Source organism: Hydra vulgaris, chromosome 14, assembly GCF_038396675.1.
Source record: "Hydra vulgaris chromosome 14, alternate assembly HydraT2T_AEP".
NCBI classification, from domain to species: domain Eukaryota; kingdom Metazoa; phylum Cnidaria; class Hydrozoa; order Anthoathecata; family Hydridae; genus Hydra; species Hydra vulgaris.
Genome location: NC_088933.1, coordinates 2,692,728 through 2,706,870, shown reverse-complemented (window position 1 = coordinate 2,706,870; position 14,143 = coordinate 2,692,728). Strand labels below are relative to the sequence as shown.

The 14,143-nt window shown below is 29.0% G+C and overlaps 1 protein-coding gene across 4 annotated transcripts in view; it reads right to left on the bottom strand.

Annotated features, from left to right (window-relative positions):
• Window positions 1-7,788: 7,788 nt before the first annotated feature.
• Window positions 7,789-14,143, bottom strand: part of LOC101235846 (uncharacterized) — a 44,542-nt gene continuing 38,187 nt past the window's right edge. For 2 of the 4 annotated variants that reach the window (XM_065818403.1, XM_065818402.1), the window contains exons 9-10: window positions 8,945-9,244; window positions 7,789-7,975 (exon numbers count right to left, since the gene is read on the bottom strand). In XM_065818403.1, the coding sequence (XP_065674475.1) occupies window positions 7,884-7,975; window positions 8,945-9,244 (392 nt within the window). In that variant the 3' untranslated portion in view covers window positions 7,789-7,883. Of the gene's footprint in view, window positions 8,213-8,944; window positions 9,245-14,143 lie in introns of all 4 variants that reach the window. The other 2 variants (XM_065818405.1, XM_065818404.1) reach the window with 2 other exon arrangements.

The following is a 14,143-nucleotide window of genomic DNA, read 5'->3' as shown; positions in this document are numbered from 1 at the left end:
ATTCAGGCTGGCATAGAATCTTTTGTTCCCTCTCGACAATTTCAGGTTAAGCCTTACTCTCCTCCATGGTTTTTCTGCATTTGCCAATCGAAACCGTTACTTTTATATTTATCAGCAAAACAATTCTTCAGAAAACAGACGTCTGTTTATTACTGCTAAAAACAATTGTAAAAAGGTTTTGTCTAACGCCAAAGCATTAACGCCAGGTCATGAAATCTCGTATCTCATCTCAATAATTAGACTCTCATGACTTCTGAAGAATCTTTAATAGTGTTAATAATAAGAGCAAATCTATAATTCCACTTCTCTTGTATAGTTCAGACTTTGTCACCTCTCCTAAAGATAAAGGTGAATTGTATGTTAAGAACTTTTCATCAATATCATCTCTTGATTCTACTAGTTGCGTTCTTGAAATAGCTGTCAAACAGGTTGATTCATTGCTTGAAATTTGTATCACTCCAGCTTCTGTATCTAAAGTGATTTCCTGCCTAGACTCTTCTACAGCTTGTGGCCCGGACAACATACCTGTTATTGTCTTGCAGAAGTATTCTCCAGAGCTGTCGTCTATACTCTCAAAACTAATCAACAAGTGCTTATTAGAGTCTTGTTTTCCAGCCTGCTGGAAAGCGGTATCTGTCATCCCTATCTTCAAAAATTCTGGAGGGCGATCTGAATCGTCTAACTACTGTCCCATTATATATAGCTCTTCCTATTATAAGCAAGGTTTTTGAATCTTTAATTAACAAACACTTTTAATCTTTTATCTTGAATCTAATAACTTACTTTCTGACCATCAATATGGATTTCGATCTTCTCGTTCTACAGCTGATTTGCTAACAGTAATAACTGATAGGTTTTATCGTGCATTAGATAAAGGTGGAGAGGTTAAGGCCATCGCTCTTGACATTTCAAAAGCTTTTGATAAAGTTTAGCATGCTGGTCTTCTCTATAAGCTTTCTTCTTATGGTGTATCTCGCAACACCTTTAAGATTATTGAATCCTTCCTTTCCAATCGTAGTATAAAAGTTGTCCTGGATGGACAGCACTCTTCTTCTTTTTCTGTAACTTCAGGGGTTCCTCAAGGTTCTATCCTTGGCCCTATACTCTTTTTAGTTTACTTTAACGATCTTCCAGATATTCTTACATCTAAGGTGGCATTGTTTGCTGATAATACTACCATTTATTCGTGTCGTGATAAGAAACCAACACCGTCTGATTGCTTGGAGGGGGCATTTGCGCTTGAAAAGAATCTCACTTCTGCTACACCATGGGGCTCACATTGGCTGGTGAATTTTAATACAGATAAAACTCAACTTTTTTCTGTCAATCGTTATCGCAATAATTTAGATTTTCCTATATTTATGAACGGTGATGTACTCGATAAGTCATCTACTCTTCATCTTCTAGGATTAACTCTTACTTCCAATCTTTCTTGGAAACCATATATCAAATCAGTTGCAAAATTACCATCTGCTAAGATTGCACCTCTTTATCGAGCTTGACACTTTCTTACTTCGGATTCTATTCTCTATCTCTAGAATTCTGAAATCCGGTCTTGAATGGAATTCTGTTGCCATATCTGAGGCGGATCTTCTATTGATGCCCTTTCTCTCATAGACAAGGTGCAAAAACGCATTGTTAGTATAATTGGACCTGCTCTTGCAGCCAACCTCCAACCATTATCACATCGTCGTAATGTTACTTCCCTTTCTCTTTTCTACAAATACTATAATGGGCACTGCTCTAAAGAGCATATAAAAGAGAATATAAAGAGCATTAATATATATATATATATATATATATATATATATATATATATATATATATATATATATATATATATATATATATATATATATATATATATATATATATATATATATATATATATATTAGGGTAGGCCACAGTCCCACATATATTTTTATATATTCATAAGTATCAATTTTTCTAGTAGCTGCATAAAATATTGTTCCTTTTACTATAAAAATCATTTTTTGTTATGAAAGTGTTTATGTAGCTCATCTCTAAGTTCTGTCGAATTTCATTTTAAGTTTCAGTTATATGAATAAATCCAAAACACAAAACTTCCATTACTTCTGTTCCGTTTTTTAATTTGTTCAGCATAATATTTACTAATGACGGCATATTTCTATTGTATTTCATGTAAACAAACAATGCACGCGACGCATTCTTGTTTATTTAAAAATAAGGTAAGCAACATAATCTACTGCAGCATGCAGCAGTGTTTTATCTATTTTAACTAATTTGTTGTATTTTGATTCGAATTATTCTTTTTTTTCTAAATATTTTGCATAAGTAACAGCCGCTAAATCATAAAGTTTACGTACAAAAAGAAATGTAATTAAATTTCTTTTTTATATAATTAAATACCATGAAATTTTACGATACTTAAAGATTTTTGATTTAAAATAAAATAACTTGTTATTTTCAAACAACATAGTTAGCTTAGATGTGTTTAAAGATAATTTAAAAAACAAGGTTAATAAAAAAAACGAAGAAGCACGTATCATAACACTAATATATTTTTTAAGAAAGCAACTAAATTTATTAATTCTATAATTATATTCATCTTTCCATTCGTTTTTAAGAAATGAAGATGTTTTACGTTTTATTATTTTTCTAGCAGTCATAAAATTTAATTCATTTTAACATTTTAACATGGCATCGCATACACAAAAAAGAAAAGAGAATTCGTCAGTAAAAAATAATTTGACTGAGTCAATTAAAAAGAAATACTCAAAAGTATTGAAATCGACAAATGAAATATGGTTGGTTGGATATCCGCTGGCAGATATTAATACCAGTTCTCTGCCTACAGCTAGAGATGTCTACAGATTTTTTAGGTGTATACTATTTAAAGATTTTTATAACTTAAATTTTTTATTTCCAAAAATAACTTTATTTTTCAATTTGAAAATAAACTTAAATTCATCTTCTGTTTTCCTTGTTAAGGTATCAATTAAAAATGATGAACAATTCGATTCAAGTGTTTTCTAAATGTACAAAAGAATTAGGTACTAAAAGCAACATTTCAAAATTAAAATTAGCTGCAAAATTAACAATCAAAACCGTTAAAGTTTTTTGGGATAAAGCTGATATTCCTTGCAAGCAGGAAAAGTATATTATTGAAAGTATTATTAAGTTACATGATAAATGGAGAAGTCTTGCAAAGTCTAAACATAAATGTTTTTCAAAAAAAGATTTACTTATTTAAGGCTTTAGAAAAATAATGGATAATTTTTTTGATATTAGTTCTCCGAATTGGAAAGAATATGTTAAAAAAACCAGATCAAATTTAAATGCAGAAGAAGATATTCTCTGGTTTTCAACACTTAAAAGTGGAGTAAAAACCGGAGGTCTAGGTGGAAAAGATAATTTGTTAAAATTGAGTGTCAAAAGAAAAATAGAGAAGGAGGAAAAAGAAAAATTAAGAATCGATAAAGAAAAGAAAAGAAAATTAAATGATAAAGAAATTGATTTCAGCGTTTATAAAAGTGATAGTGACTCAACTGAAGAATCATTTTTTGCTGCGTCTAGAGGTTCTATGTACTCAGATTCTCAGAGCTCTTCTAAAATTGATTATGAAGTAAATAATTTTGAATCTTCTGCAGGTGTAATGGAAAATGTTGTATCAGATAATATCAATTTAATTTTGCTAAGAAACTTTGTTTGTCATCCAATGATAACAGCAACTGCTGATAGATCTAAACTATCAAACGCACAGCTTATGATGAATGTTTCAGCAATCCTGGTTCTAGTTTACTTTTTGATTGATATTTAAATCACTAATCAGTTTCATGAGTTTTTTATTAGAGTGATTAGTTGATAAGAAAAATTATATTCTGTATTTTTTAGGTGGGGTTAAAGCTAATGATGTAGATATTTCACTAAACACAATTAGAAGAGCACGTAAGCAAAATAGACAAATTATGGCAAGAAATATAATGGCAGAATTTAAAAAAAAGTTAGATTAGATTATTTAACTCTTCACTGGGATGGGAAACTTATGAAGCAAATATCTAGTAAAAAGTTTGACTATTTAGCTGTTTTAGTAAGTGGTTTTCCAAACTGCGAGGAAGGTAAAATTTTATCTATTAAACCTATTCAGTCAGGCACAGGTCATTCTATATGTAAAGGAATCATAGAAGATTTAGAAAAATGGGATCTTAAAGATAATATTGTTGCCCAAGTTTTCAATACAACGGCTTGTAATACTGAAGTAAGAAACGGAGCGGCAACTCTTCTTGAAGAAAACAAATCTATAAAAACGCTTCTCTGGCTTGCATGTCGTCATCATGTTTTAGGATTAATCTTAGGGTCGTTTTGGAAAGCTTTATTGCAAAAAGAGACATCATCTGATGATAATATAGAGTTTAATAATTTTCATAAAGAATGGCTTCACTCTAAAAAAATTCCTCTCAAACTTTCAAACAGATCCTTTGATCTTGAAAATTCATTCTTAAAACAAAAAGCAAATGAAACTCGCAATTTCTTAGAGAAAGTATTGCACTCTAAGCATCACCCAAGAGACGATTACAAAGAGGCTGCAGAACTAGCAATTTTTCTATTAGGTGGAGAAGAGCCCAAGAAATGGAAAACATGTGGTGCTCACCATCATGCAAGATGGATGGCGCATTTGCTGTATGCACCAAAGATGTTAATATTTAAAAAAGATTTACCCGAATCTGATTTAAAAAACCTTAAAATCTTTTTGACTTTTAGCTCAGCCATTTACATTAAAGCTTGGTTAGAAGCGTCAAAGGCTTGCGATGCACCAGTTAATGATATAGAATTATTTAATGATCTAGAACCACTTAAGGTATACCAAACTTCGGTAAACCTGCTGAAAAAGCCCAATATGTTTTAAGCAGACACTCTTGGTATCTAACCGAGCAGGTGTCTGTATTAAGTTTATTTTCAAATAAACTTTCTCTAAATGATAAAGATAAAATTGCAAAAAAAATGCTAGAATACGGAAAACCACTTGGTATCAATTGCGGTAAACTAACTCTTCCAGTGATTAGAAAAAATTCCGATATTTTATCTTATATTGGGAACAAGTCTTGGTTGATTTTTCATAATTTAAAAGATGATGGAAAATGGCTTAAAATTCCTTCTTCAGAATGGGACGACAATGCCTATTATTTGAAAATGAAGCTGTTTATCAAAACTCTAAAAGTGACTAATGACGCAGCTGAGAGAGGAATTAAGTTGTGTTCTGATTATCTCCAAATACTTACAAAGGTAAACCGTAAAATTAGTTGAGAAGAAATTATGAATAAAAATCTAAATAATCATACAAATCATACTTTTAGAATAAATTATAGATAAATAATATTTCTTATCTTTAGGACGAGGCTGTACGAAACGAAGTTTTTAACTTGGTTGAAAATCACAGAAAAGTTGTAGGCAATTTTAATAAGAAGCAATTATTCTTTGATTTAGCTGAGTATAAATAATAACCACTTTTTCATTAGCTTTTCTGTTTTTAATTAGACCCCAAAAAAATTCCAAATAAAATAACTCTTCTGTAATCCAGGCAATATATGATTTAAAAAGGGGTTATAAAAGCAGTTATTACTTGTATTGTGGTAAACCCCTCCCCATATGGGGGAGGGGTATTGAAAGTGTCACCAAAAATCACATGGAAAGGATGGTTAGCTACAATGTGACGTGAAAAAAACCTTTTAATTACAATTCTTATTATAGCGGAATCAGTAAATTTTTAGCAAAAAATTACTTAGAGATATATCTTTTTTAACAATAATAGCACTGCGCATAAAAGAGGGGGCGGGGGAGGAGTTGATAAACAAGTAACACAAAATTATACATGGGGGGATCTCCAAAAAGATTCAAAAACGTGTTGCTTATTAAATAAACAGCCTCAAATAACAAATGTTTCCTATAGATATAAAAATTATAATCTTTTTTCACCTTCCTACAAAATCCTTATTTTGACATATTTTAGACTAAAAATGAAAATAACCAAATCAAATTCGGCAGCACTCAATGATATTTTTTTCCAAATTTTTTTTTATAGTTTGTATTCATCTGTGAAAAGGATCACGTTTTTTTGCAGACATGTTAAATTTTCAAAATATTTTGTTTTTGGCCTACCCTAATATATATATATATATATATATATATATATATATATATATATATATATATATATATATATATATATATATATATATATATATATATATATATATAGGGGAGACCGAGGCTAGTTGGCTCGGTTTTTACTCTATGAGCTCTGTTGCCCTAACAGTGCATTTTTTTTTAAATATCAAAGTGTAGTCTTAAAGAGTATGGATTAGGGTAACTTATAAAGTTTGCATTCATTTACAAAAAAAAATTCTTTGGGCCTTTCCGGGCCCTCGAAAAAAAAAAAAATTTGCGCCAACTTACCCTACCACGGGGTAAGTTGGCGCAAACTATTAAAATGATTATTAATGCACCATTAAGTGCAAAATTGATAGAAATTTTTTTACTAATACTTTTTGCAACAATTTTATCCCAAAATTTAATATTACTTTTAGTTGGTACCAAATATTTGTCCGTAAAAGCCAAACAGTAGCCCACTTTTTATCTGTGAAAAAAAAACTAAAAAATATTTTTTTTAATTTTTTTGTAAGCATAAATTTTTTCAATATTGTTAAAAATTAAAAAAAAATAAAATGATAATTTTATAAAAATATTGTTTTTTTTCCGTAGTAAATGCTATGAGTCAACTTACCCCGTGAAAAATTTGTCAACTTACCCCGAAAGCTTTTTTTTTAATAAACAGTCTATAGATCCTGAAAAACGGCAGCTTTGAAAAAAAAGTCTGACTAGATATAGTAAACCAATTGTGACTGGAGGTTATACAATAATTTTTTTTTCATACGACTAACTATTTTCTTTGTGAAGTAAAAAGGAAGCGATGTTCTAAAAGTTAAGTTTTTATCCAAAAAACGCATTCAATATCATTCAAAAAACGCATCTCTTTATCTCCCATGCGCATGCGCGAATCCTGACAACACTACAGTGAATGGTGAAATGGTCAATAAGGAAGTTTCTGAGTAATTTTTGGTCATTTTCTGATGAAAGGCTCTAAAGATAAACGCAGTTCGTCAACTTACCCCTGCGGCCAACTAGCCCCGGTCTCACTATATGTATGTATGTATTTATGTATGTATGTATGTATGTATTTATGTATGTATGTATGTATGTATCTATATCTATATATCTATCTATCTATCTATATATATATATATATATATATATATATATATATATATATATATATATATATATATATATATATATATGCACTAGCTTACCAATTATACATTAAGTTACGGAGTTCAATTCTGGTGCGAATATGAATACTTATCTTATATATATACATTTACATAATAAATTTAGACCATTTTTCGCATACTACCCTTACGACCGTTTCAATATTCTATTAGCAATAAAGAGTCACCACTGGTCAATATTTTAAGTTTTGAATTTTTTGTAAACGTAACGATCTCAGCAAATTAAAGAAAAGATATAAAAATATTTTATAAAGTTCTAAAAATACTTTGATATATCTTATTTAATATTAAAAAACCTTTATATCTTTATATCGATAAATCTTACATAATATAAAAAAAAAATCTCTTTTAAAGTAAAGTTTTATATTATAAAACTTTACTTTAAAAAAGAACTTTTTTTTCATTACGCATTATTCTTTATTTCTTCAGGATTTTAGCTTTAAAAATAAAAACTCAATATTAAACTCAACAATAACAAAGTATATCAAATTTATTCAATAAAAATCGTTATTTAATTTTTATATTTTTTGCATCCATGTTTTTGGCGAAAACATTCAAACTTTATTGCTATGGAAACGATCTCGAAGTTTCTTCTTTAGGTTCATTTTTAAAACTAATTTCAAAATCGATCGACTTGGATTTACGGCTATAAAAATAAAAAAATAATTGCAAAAAAAAAAAAAACTGCATTTTTATTTGGATTTTTATATGGCATATAGAACTTTATCAAATATATATTTTTATAATTTAAACTTCAAAAGAACTATAGAAATAGATTTCTACTTTATCCATCATACACTGGATCCATCATACACATATAGCGGTATTCAAAAGTTAGGTCATAGAAAAATTTTCATTAACAAATAGAAAATTTTTTTGCAGACTAAAATAAAAAAAATAAAAAAAACGTTTTTTTATTTTTTTACTTTTTTATATATTAATTAATATTAATAGAAATAAAAAAAAAATATTATTGTTTGAATGTGGAAAATATTATTGTTTGAATGTTTAAAAATATAAGTGACATGTACCGACTGTTTTAAAAAAAAAACAATAATTTAAGAAACATTCTCAGAAAATATTTAAGAAAAATTTTTGCAAAGTTTTCGAGTGATATTAAAACAAAACACATCTTCATAGGTAAGTGTTTTAAAGGAAAGCATAAAATGGATAAAAGAGGTATTAAGACTTTTTATATTATTTATATTAAATTTATTTTACATATAAATCTATATTGCTGCACTTTACATTTTATTAATTAATTACTTTAAAAATATTTTTATTGCAACATTTTATCATTTAATTATTATTTATCACATAAATATAATAAACTATAATTACATAACTGTATTAAAAAATAAAAATAGAGAAATAATAAAATTAAAAATCATGTTTAATTTTATCATTTTTATAAATTTAAAAATCATGTTTAATTTCTCCAAATTTTTAAACAAATGTATTATTTTATAATTAGCGCATATGTTTATTAAGTGTAAGGTCTAGTTTGGGGCCTGTATCTTAAAAAACCTAAATTCTTAACTAAAAAAAGATTATGCACTAACACATCCATTTTAAGGCATTAAAAAAAAAAATATTTTACATTAAAAAAACTTACAAGACCGCACAAGCTTAAAACTTGCAGCTCGTCTGTATTTTTCATTGTGGGGTTCTTCTTTTAGCAACTTTACTGTAAAGTGTTCATGTCTAAGAAAATATCCAGGGTTATTTGCTGACTCAAAAGAAACGTAGCCTGGGTAATAATAGCTTTCCAGTAAGTTAAAAGATGCATCACCATTAAAATGTTCAGAGGTAAAATCTATAGATTGTAGCTTAAGACCAAATCCTAGAGCACGTAAGTATTTATCTTTATCATTGACTGATTGAAGAGAAACAAACTGGCTTTGTCCATTGAGCGCTAAAAATTCATGTTATGCTAAGAACTGATTAAAATAGCGATTAAAAAGTTACAAAACAAAAAGATGAAAAAAATTTCATAAAATTGTTGGTCACATCATATTAAGTTATACTAAAAAAACATATTATAATTAAAAAACAATTAAAAAATTAAAAAAAAAGGAAAAAAAAAAATCTTTACAAAACAAGCAAAAACAGACAAAAATAAAGAAAAGTGAAGTATTCTGCATTTTTTAAATTTATGAAGGTACTAATGATGTAGCTTGAAAAACTTATAAAAAAAAATAATCCAATAAGTAAAACTTTAATTTTTTTATCCAATTTTTTAGTTTAGTTCATAATACAGTTGTTATAATCATTTAGCCTTAAAAAAGGTTTAAACATCAATAAACAATAATTTTATGGCAAGTGTGGCCATAAAAAAGTTACTTTTGATGTCAAAGAAATCTATGGTAATGTTAACTTTTTTGACATCAAATATAACACTTTTAATTCTAAGGCCTGATTTTATTCACCTAATAAAAATAATTTGAGTCGAATTTTTGAGTTTGAATCAATTAATTTTTGCCGACCTGATGCCGACCTCAAAAAAATTGAGGTCGGAAAAGTATTGCCGACCTCATTTTTCCTAATTCAGAGGATTTATATATATATAAATATATATATATATATATATATATATATATATATATATATATATATATATATATATATATATATATATATATCTACATATATATATATATATATATATATATATATATATATATATATATATATATATATATATATATATATATATATAGATATACATATATATATATATATATAAAATATATATATATATAAAATATATATATATATATATATATATATATATATATATATATATATATATATATATATATATTAGGGATATGACTTTTTAATTTTTTTTCAAATAAAATGTTTCCTGTATCATAAATCGATGAACTTTTACCTAAAATCATGAAAAAAGGCCCAAATAGCTTTCTGCAACAAAAAAAGGTCACCCCCAAAATAAAAATTTGATTTACCATTTTTATACATTCATTTTTGACCGATGTTTTAATCTTAAGCTTAATTCTCAGCTTAATTCTATTTATTTCATTATTTTGTTATGAATTTATAAATATAACGCCACACGTTACCATGGCAACGAAACGGCCGTGTGCCGGCAAATACTTGGAATTGTTATGTGATGACGTCATTGTGTTACCACGGTGATATAGACGACTGTAACAGACTGTAGAAGATTATAGAACTTAGTAGAACATTCTGGAAGCTCTAAATAATTATATAAGCGAGCTGCTGTCAGAGCTCAGTGTTGATAATGTGAATAGTTCTATGAAGTACTCTGCGTGTAACTGAGCTAATAAGGAACTACTGTAGCGAACTAAAGACGCTGTAAGTGTACGAAGTATAAGTAGTTGTAGCATTATCGTTAGGATACGGACTGGATTATCGAACTGTTATCAACATTGACTGGATTATCGAACTATAATTGGATTACTATACAGTTAAAGTATTTTATTAATTAAACGACTTTATTAAACGGATATTTACGCTCAGCTATCCGTAAAGTCGTAACAATATTATATGATGTCTCACAAGAAAAGTCATACCACAGTAACAAAGAACAAGAAGACTTGGACTAAAAATTTGGTGAGATTTCAAGAGTCACACAGAAGAAGAGGAAGCGTGGCTGTAGAAGAACATTCACTCGATGAAAAATCCAGAATACCACTTCAATTGCAGATCGTAGGAAGATACCAGTTTCTCGGAGCATATGTTAAAGGAAGAAAAGAACGAATAGACCAAATTTCTAAGGAAATTACAAAATTGTGGGACAATAAACTGAATTTTCCACGTGTGTCTGATCAAGTGATAAGAGCAAAGCTTATGAAGGTGCTGAAGGTCTATGATGAATGTGTCAAGCGTGGAAAATATGATGTTCTCAATGCATTATTTGACATCACGAAAGTGAATGGCCAGTGGTTATCCTCGGAAGATAAACGTCTATACCACCTACAAAAAGAAAGTAAAGGACAGGTGGGGTACTCAACAGGACAAGTGGCAAGTAAAGAAACCATTCACCCTTCCAAGAGAAGGAAAGTCCAGTCTGGAACAGCAATACCTTCCACATCACAAGTCCTGTCTACCACAGACAGTGGTACTGAATCTGAAAACTGCAAAAGTAAGAGTGAAGATGATGAAGACGACGACGGTGATAAAGACGATGATGAGGACACTCAGAAAAAAACTAGAAAGCACTACAAAAGTAAATTTGCTGTAAGTATGGTTACATCAAATGGAGTTTCCACAAAGAAAGCTGCTAAAATATGCAATGTATTATCACAACAAGGTATTGATATTCCAACTCCAAGTCAATCAGCAATTTACAAGTCCATATTCAAAGAGGCAGGTAAATTAAAAAAAGAAATGATACAACAACTTAAAATGGAACAGTGGTCCTTACACTTTGACGGCAAACGAATAGATGATAAGGAATATCAGGTAGTTGTACTTCAGAATGAAAGAACTGACGTGAAACTTGATGCACTGAGTTTAAAAGATGGCAAAGCTGAAACTGTTGCTGAAAAAATTGCCAAACTTATTGATGAATACAATTTGTGGAATTCAATTAAGATGATCATTACTGATACAACAAACGTCAATACTGGGAAGAGAAATGGAGTTGTTGTGAAGTTGCAACGTATGTTTAAATTAAAGGGTGTCACAATACCACAATTTATCGGTTGTCAGCATCACGTACTAGACAGGATTCTCCGTCTGGTGATGGACGAAGAACTTGGGGGTGATACCAAATCTCCAAACATTGAATACCCATTTGTGTCTGAACTGTTGAATAAGTATGATGAACTGAAGGATAAGTTTGTGAATGGAACTGTAGAAATTCTTGATAAATCAGGGTGGAGAGACGATATGAAGTTTTTGTACCATTTAACAAGAGTGTTTAGGTTCTATGAAGAACAAAGAAACTTCCCTCTGATTCACTTTCAGAACATTCCTAATATGAGCAATGCCAGATGGAACTCAAGAGCCATTCTCGCCATTCTGGCGTTCATTCTTATGCCTGAAGCGAGAAAGAATTTGGAGAAGGTTTGCAGGTTCATTTCATATGAGTGGGCAGAACATTGGTTTAGTAGTCAAAAGTACAATGACAATGACTTCAAGAATTTATCTGATGTATTGAAGCCTTACAAAAAGGCATTGCAGTCATTCAAAAATCACTATAAGAAAGAGCCATCCGTCATCGACATACCACGAAGAAATCAGATAGCTGAACGTGCAATCAAGGTGATGCAAGACCTGTATGCTTCCTGCAGAAAGAAAGACAAACTGCAACTTCGATTCATTCTAAGTAATAAGCGCTAGACTCTTTATGAGACGTGAGCATCATGTGACCCATGTACTAAACACAGTAGGCCTATAGACACAGACAGTTATGTATATTGTTGTACTAGACGCTTTGATACTGTTAATTTTGTAATACTTGTATAATTATATATCACATAATGTTTTTTGTTATATCACAGTACATGTTGCATAAATAAATAAAATAACAACAGGAGTATGACTCTTACAACATCTTCAGCCTTTAATATTCATTTACTGTACAAAAGTGTACCTATTGAAAATTCGATTTTTTGGTTTTGGGGTGACCTTTTTTCAAAATATGTCAAAATGAAACATCTATTCGTTCTTTTTACATAAAAGTTCATTGAATTACGATACAGGCCTAGTAGGTTGCAAAAAAGTCATATCCCTAATATATATATATATAATATATATTTTATATATATATATATATATATATATATATATATATATATATATATATATATATATATATATATATATATAATATATATATATATATATTTACCCAGGTCACTGATTCCCTGACTCCCTGATAGTGTAATACTGATGTAACGCTTACGTATTAATTATGTGGAAGTTGTTTTATTTTAAGGCGCGTTAATTACTTAAAAAATATTATGCGTCAAAACAAATTTATTTTATTTAAACTTTTTAACTAATTGAGATGAAATAATATCGTGTGGTGTAGCGGTTAATAAATTTGATTGTGGTGCTTGCGCTTCGGGTTCAGTTCCTATTGGAGTCTTTTTTTTTTTTTTTCAGAATAATTTTTTATTAATTAATTGATGCTAGTATATTATTATTAATAGATAACAATATAATAAAAGACACAGCGGTAAATAAATAGCTAAGTAATTCAATTAATAAATAACACAAATGCACATAACACGTCTCGCTTTTAAAAAAAACGTTATCGTTAATGGTCTTACTCTCAAGTTCTTGATACAAAGAGGGAGGGGGGGGGATAAAAGGAGGGTGGGTGGGAATTTTAGTCTAGATCAAATAAAAGGAGGGGATGGGGTAAGGGGTTTAATAAAAGGGGGAGTGGGAATTTTTTTATGATACAATATAAGTATTTTTGATAACAAAGATCAGTTTATGAATCTGAAACTAATATTTTTACAAAATACGCTTAAAACTATTTAATTCTAGCATGACTTGCGTCAAATGCGCATTTTGAACAGCTGTTTTAGCATAATTTCAAAAGGATTTCATATGCTGAATCAAGATTTACCAGGTTGACGATTTTAAAAGCCTGTTTACACTGAAAGTTTTTGTTTTTTATCAATGAATGAAAGAATTATTTTCTAAATTTTATAGGAAGGGGGGGGGTCTTAATAAGCTTGTGGTGCTTGGGAAAATTTTCCAAAAATTAATAAATGTCCCCCCTTCCTTTTTATTAGGGACTCAAGATTAATATAGTTTATAAAGAATTCTTTAATGAAATTTTTAAAATATTTTATTTTTAACATTTGTT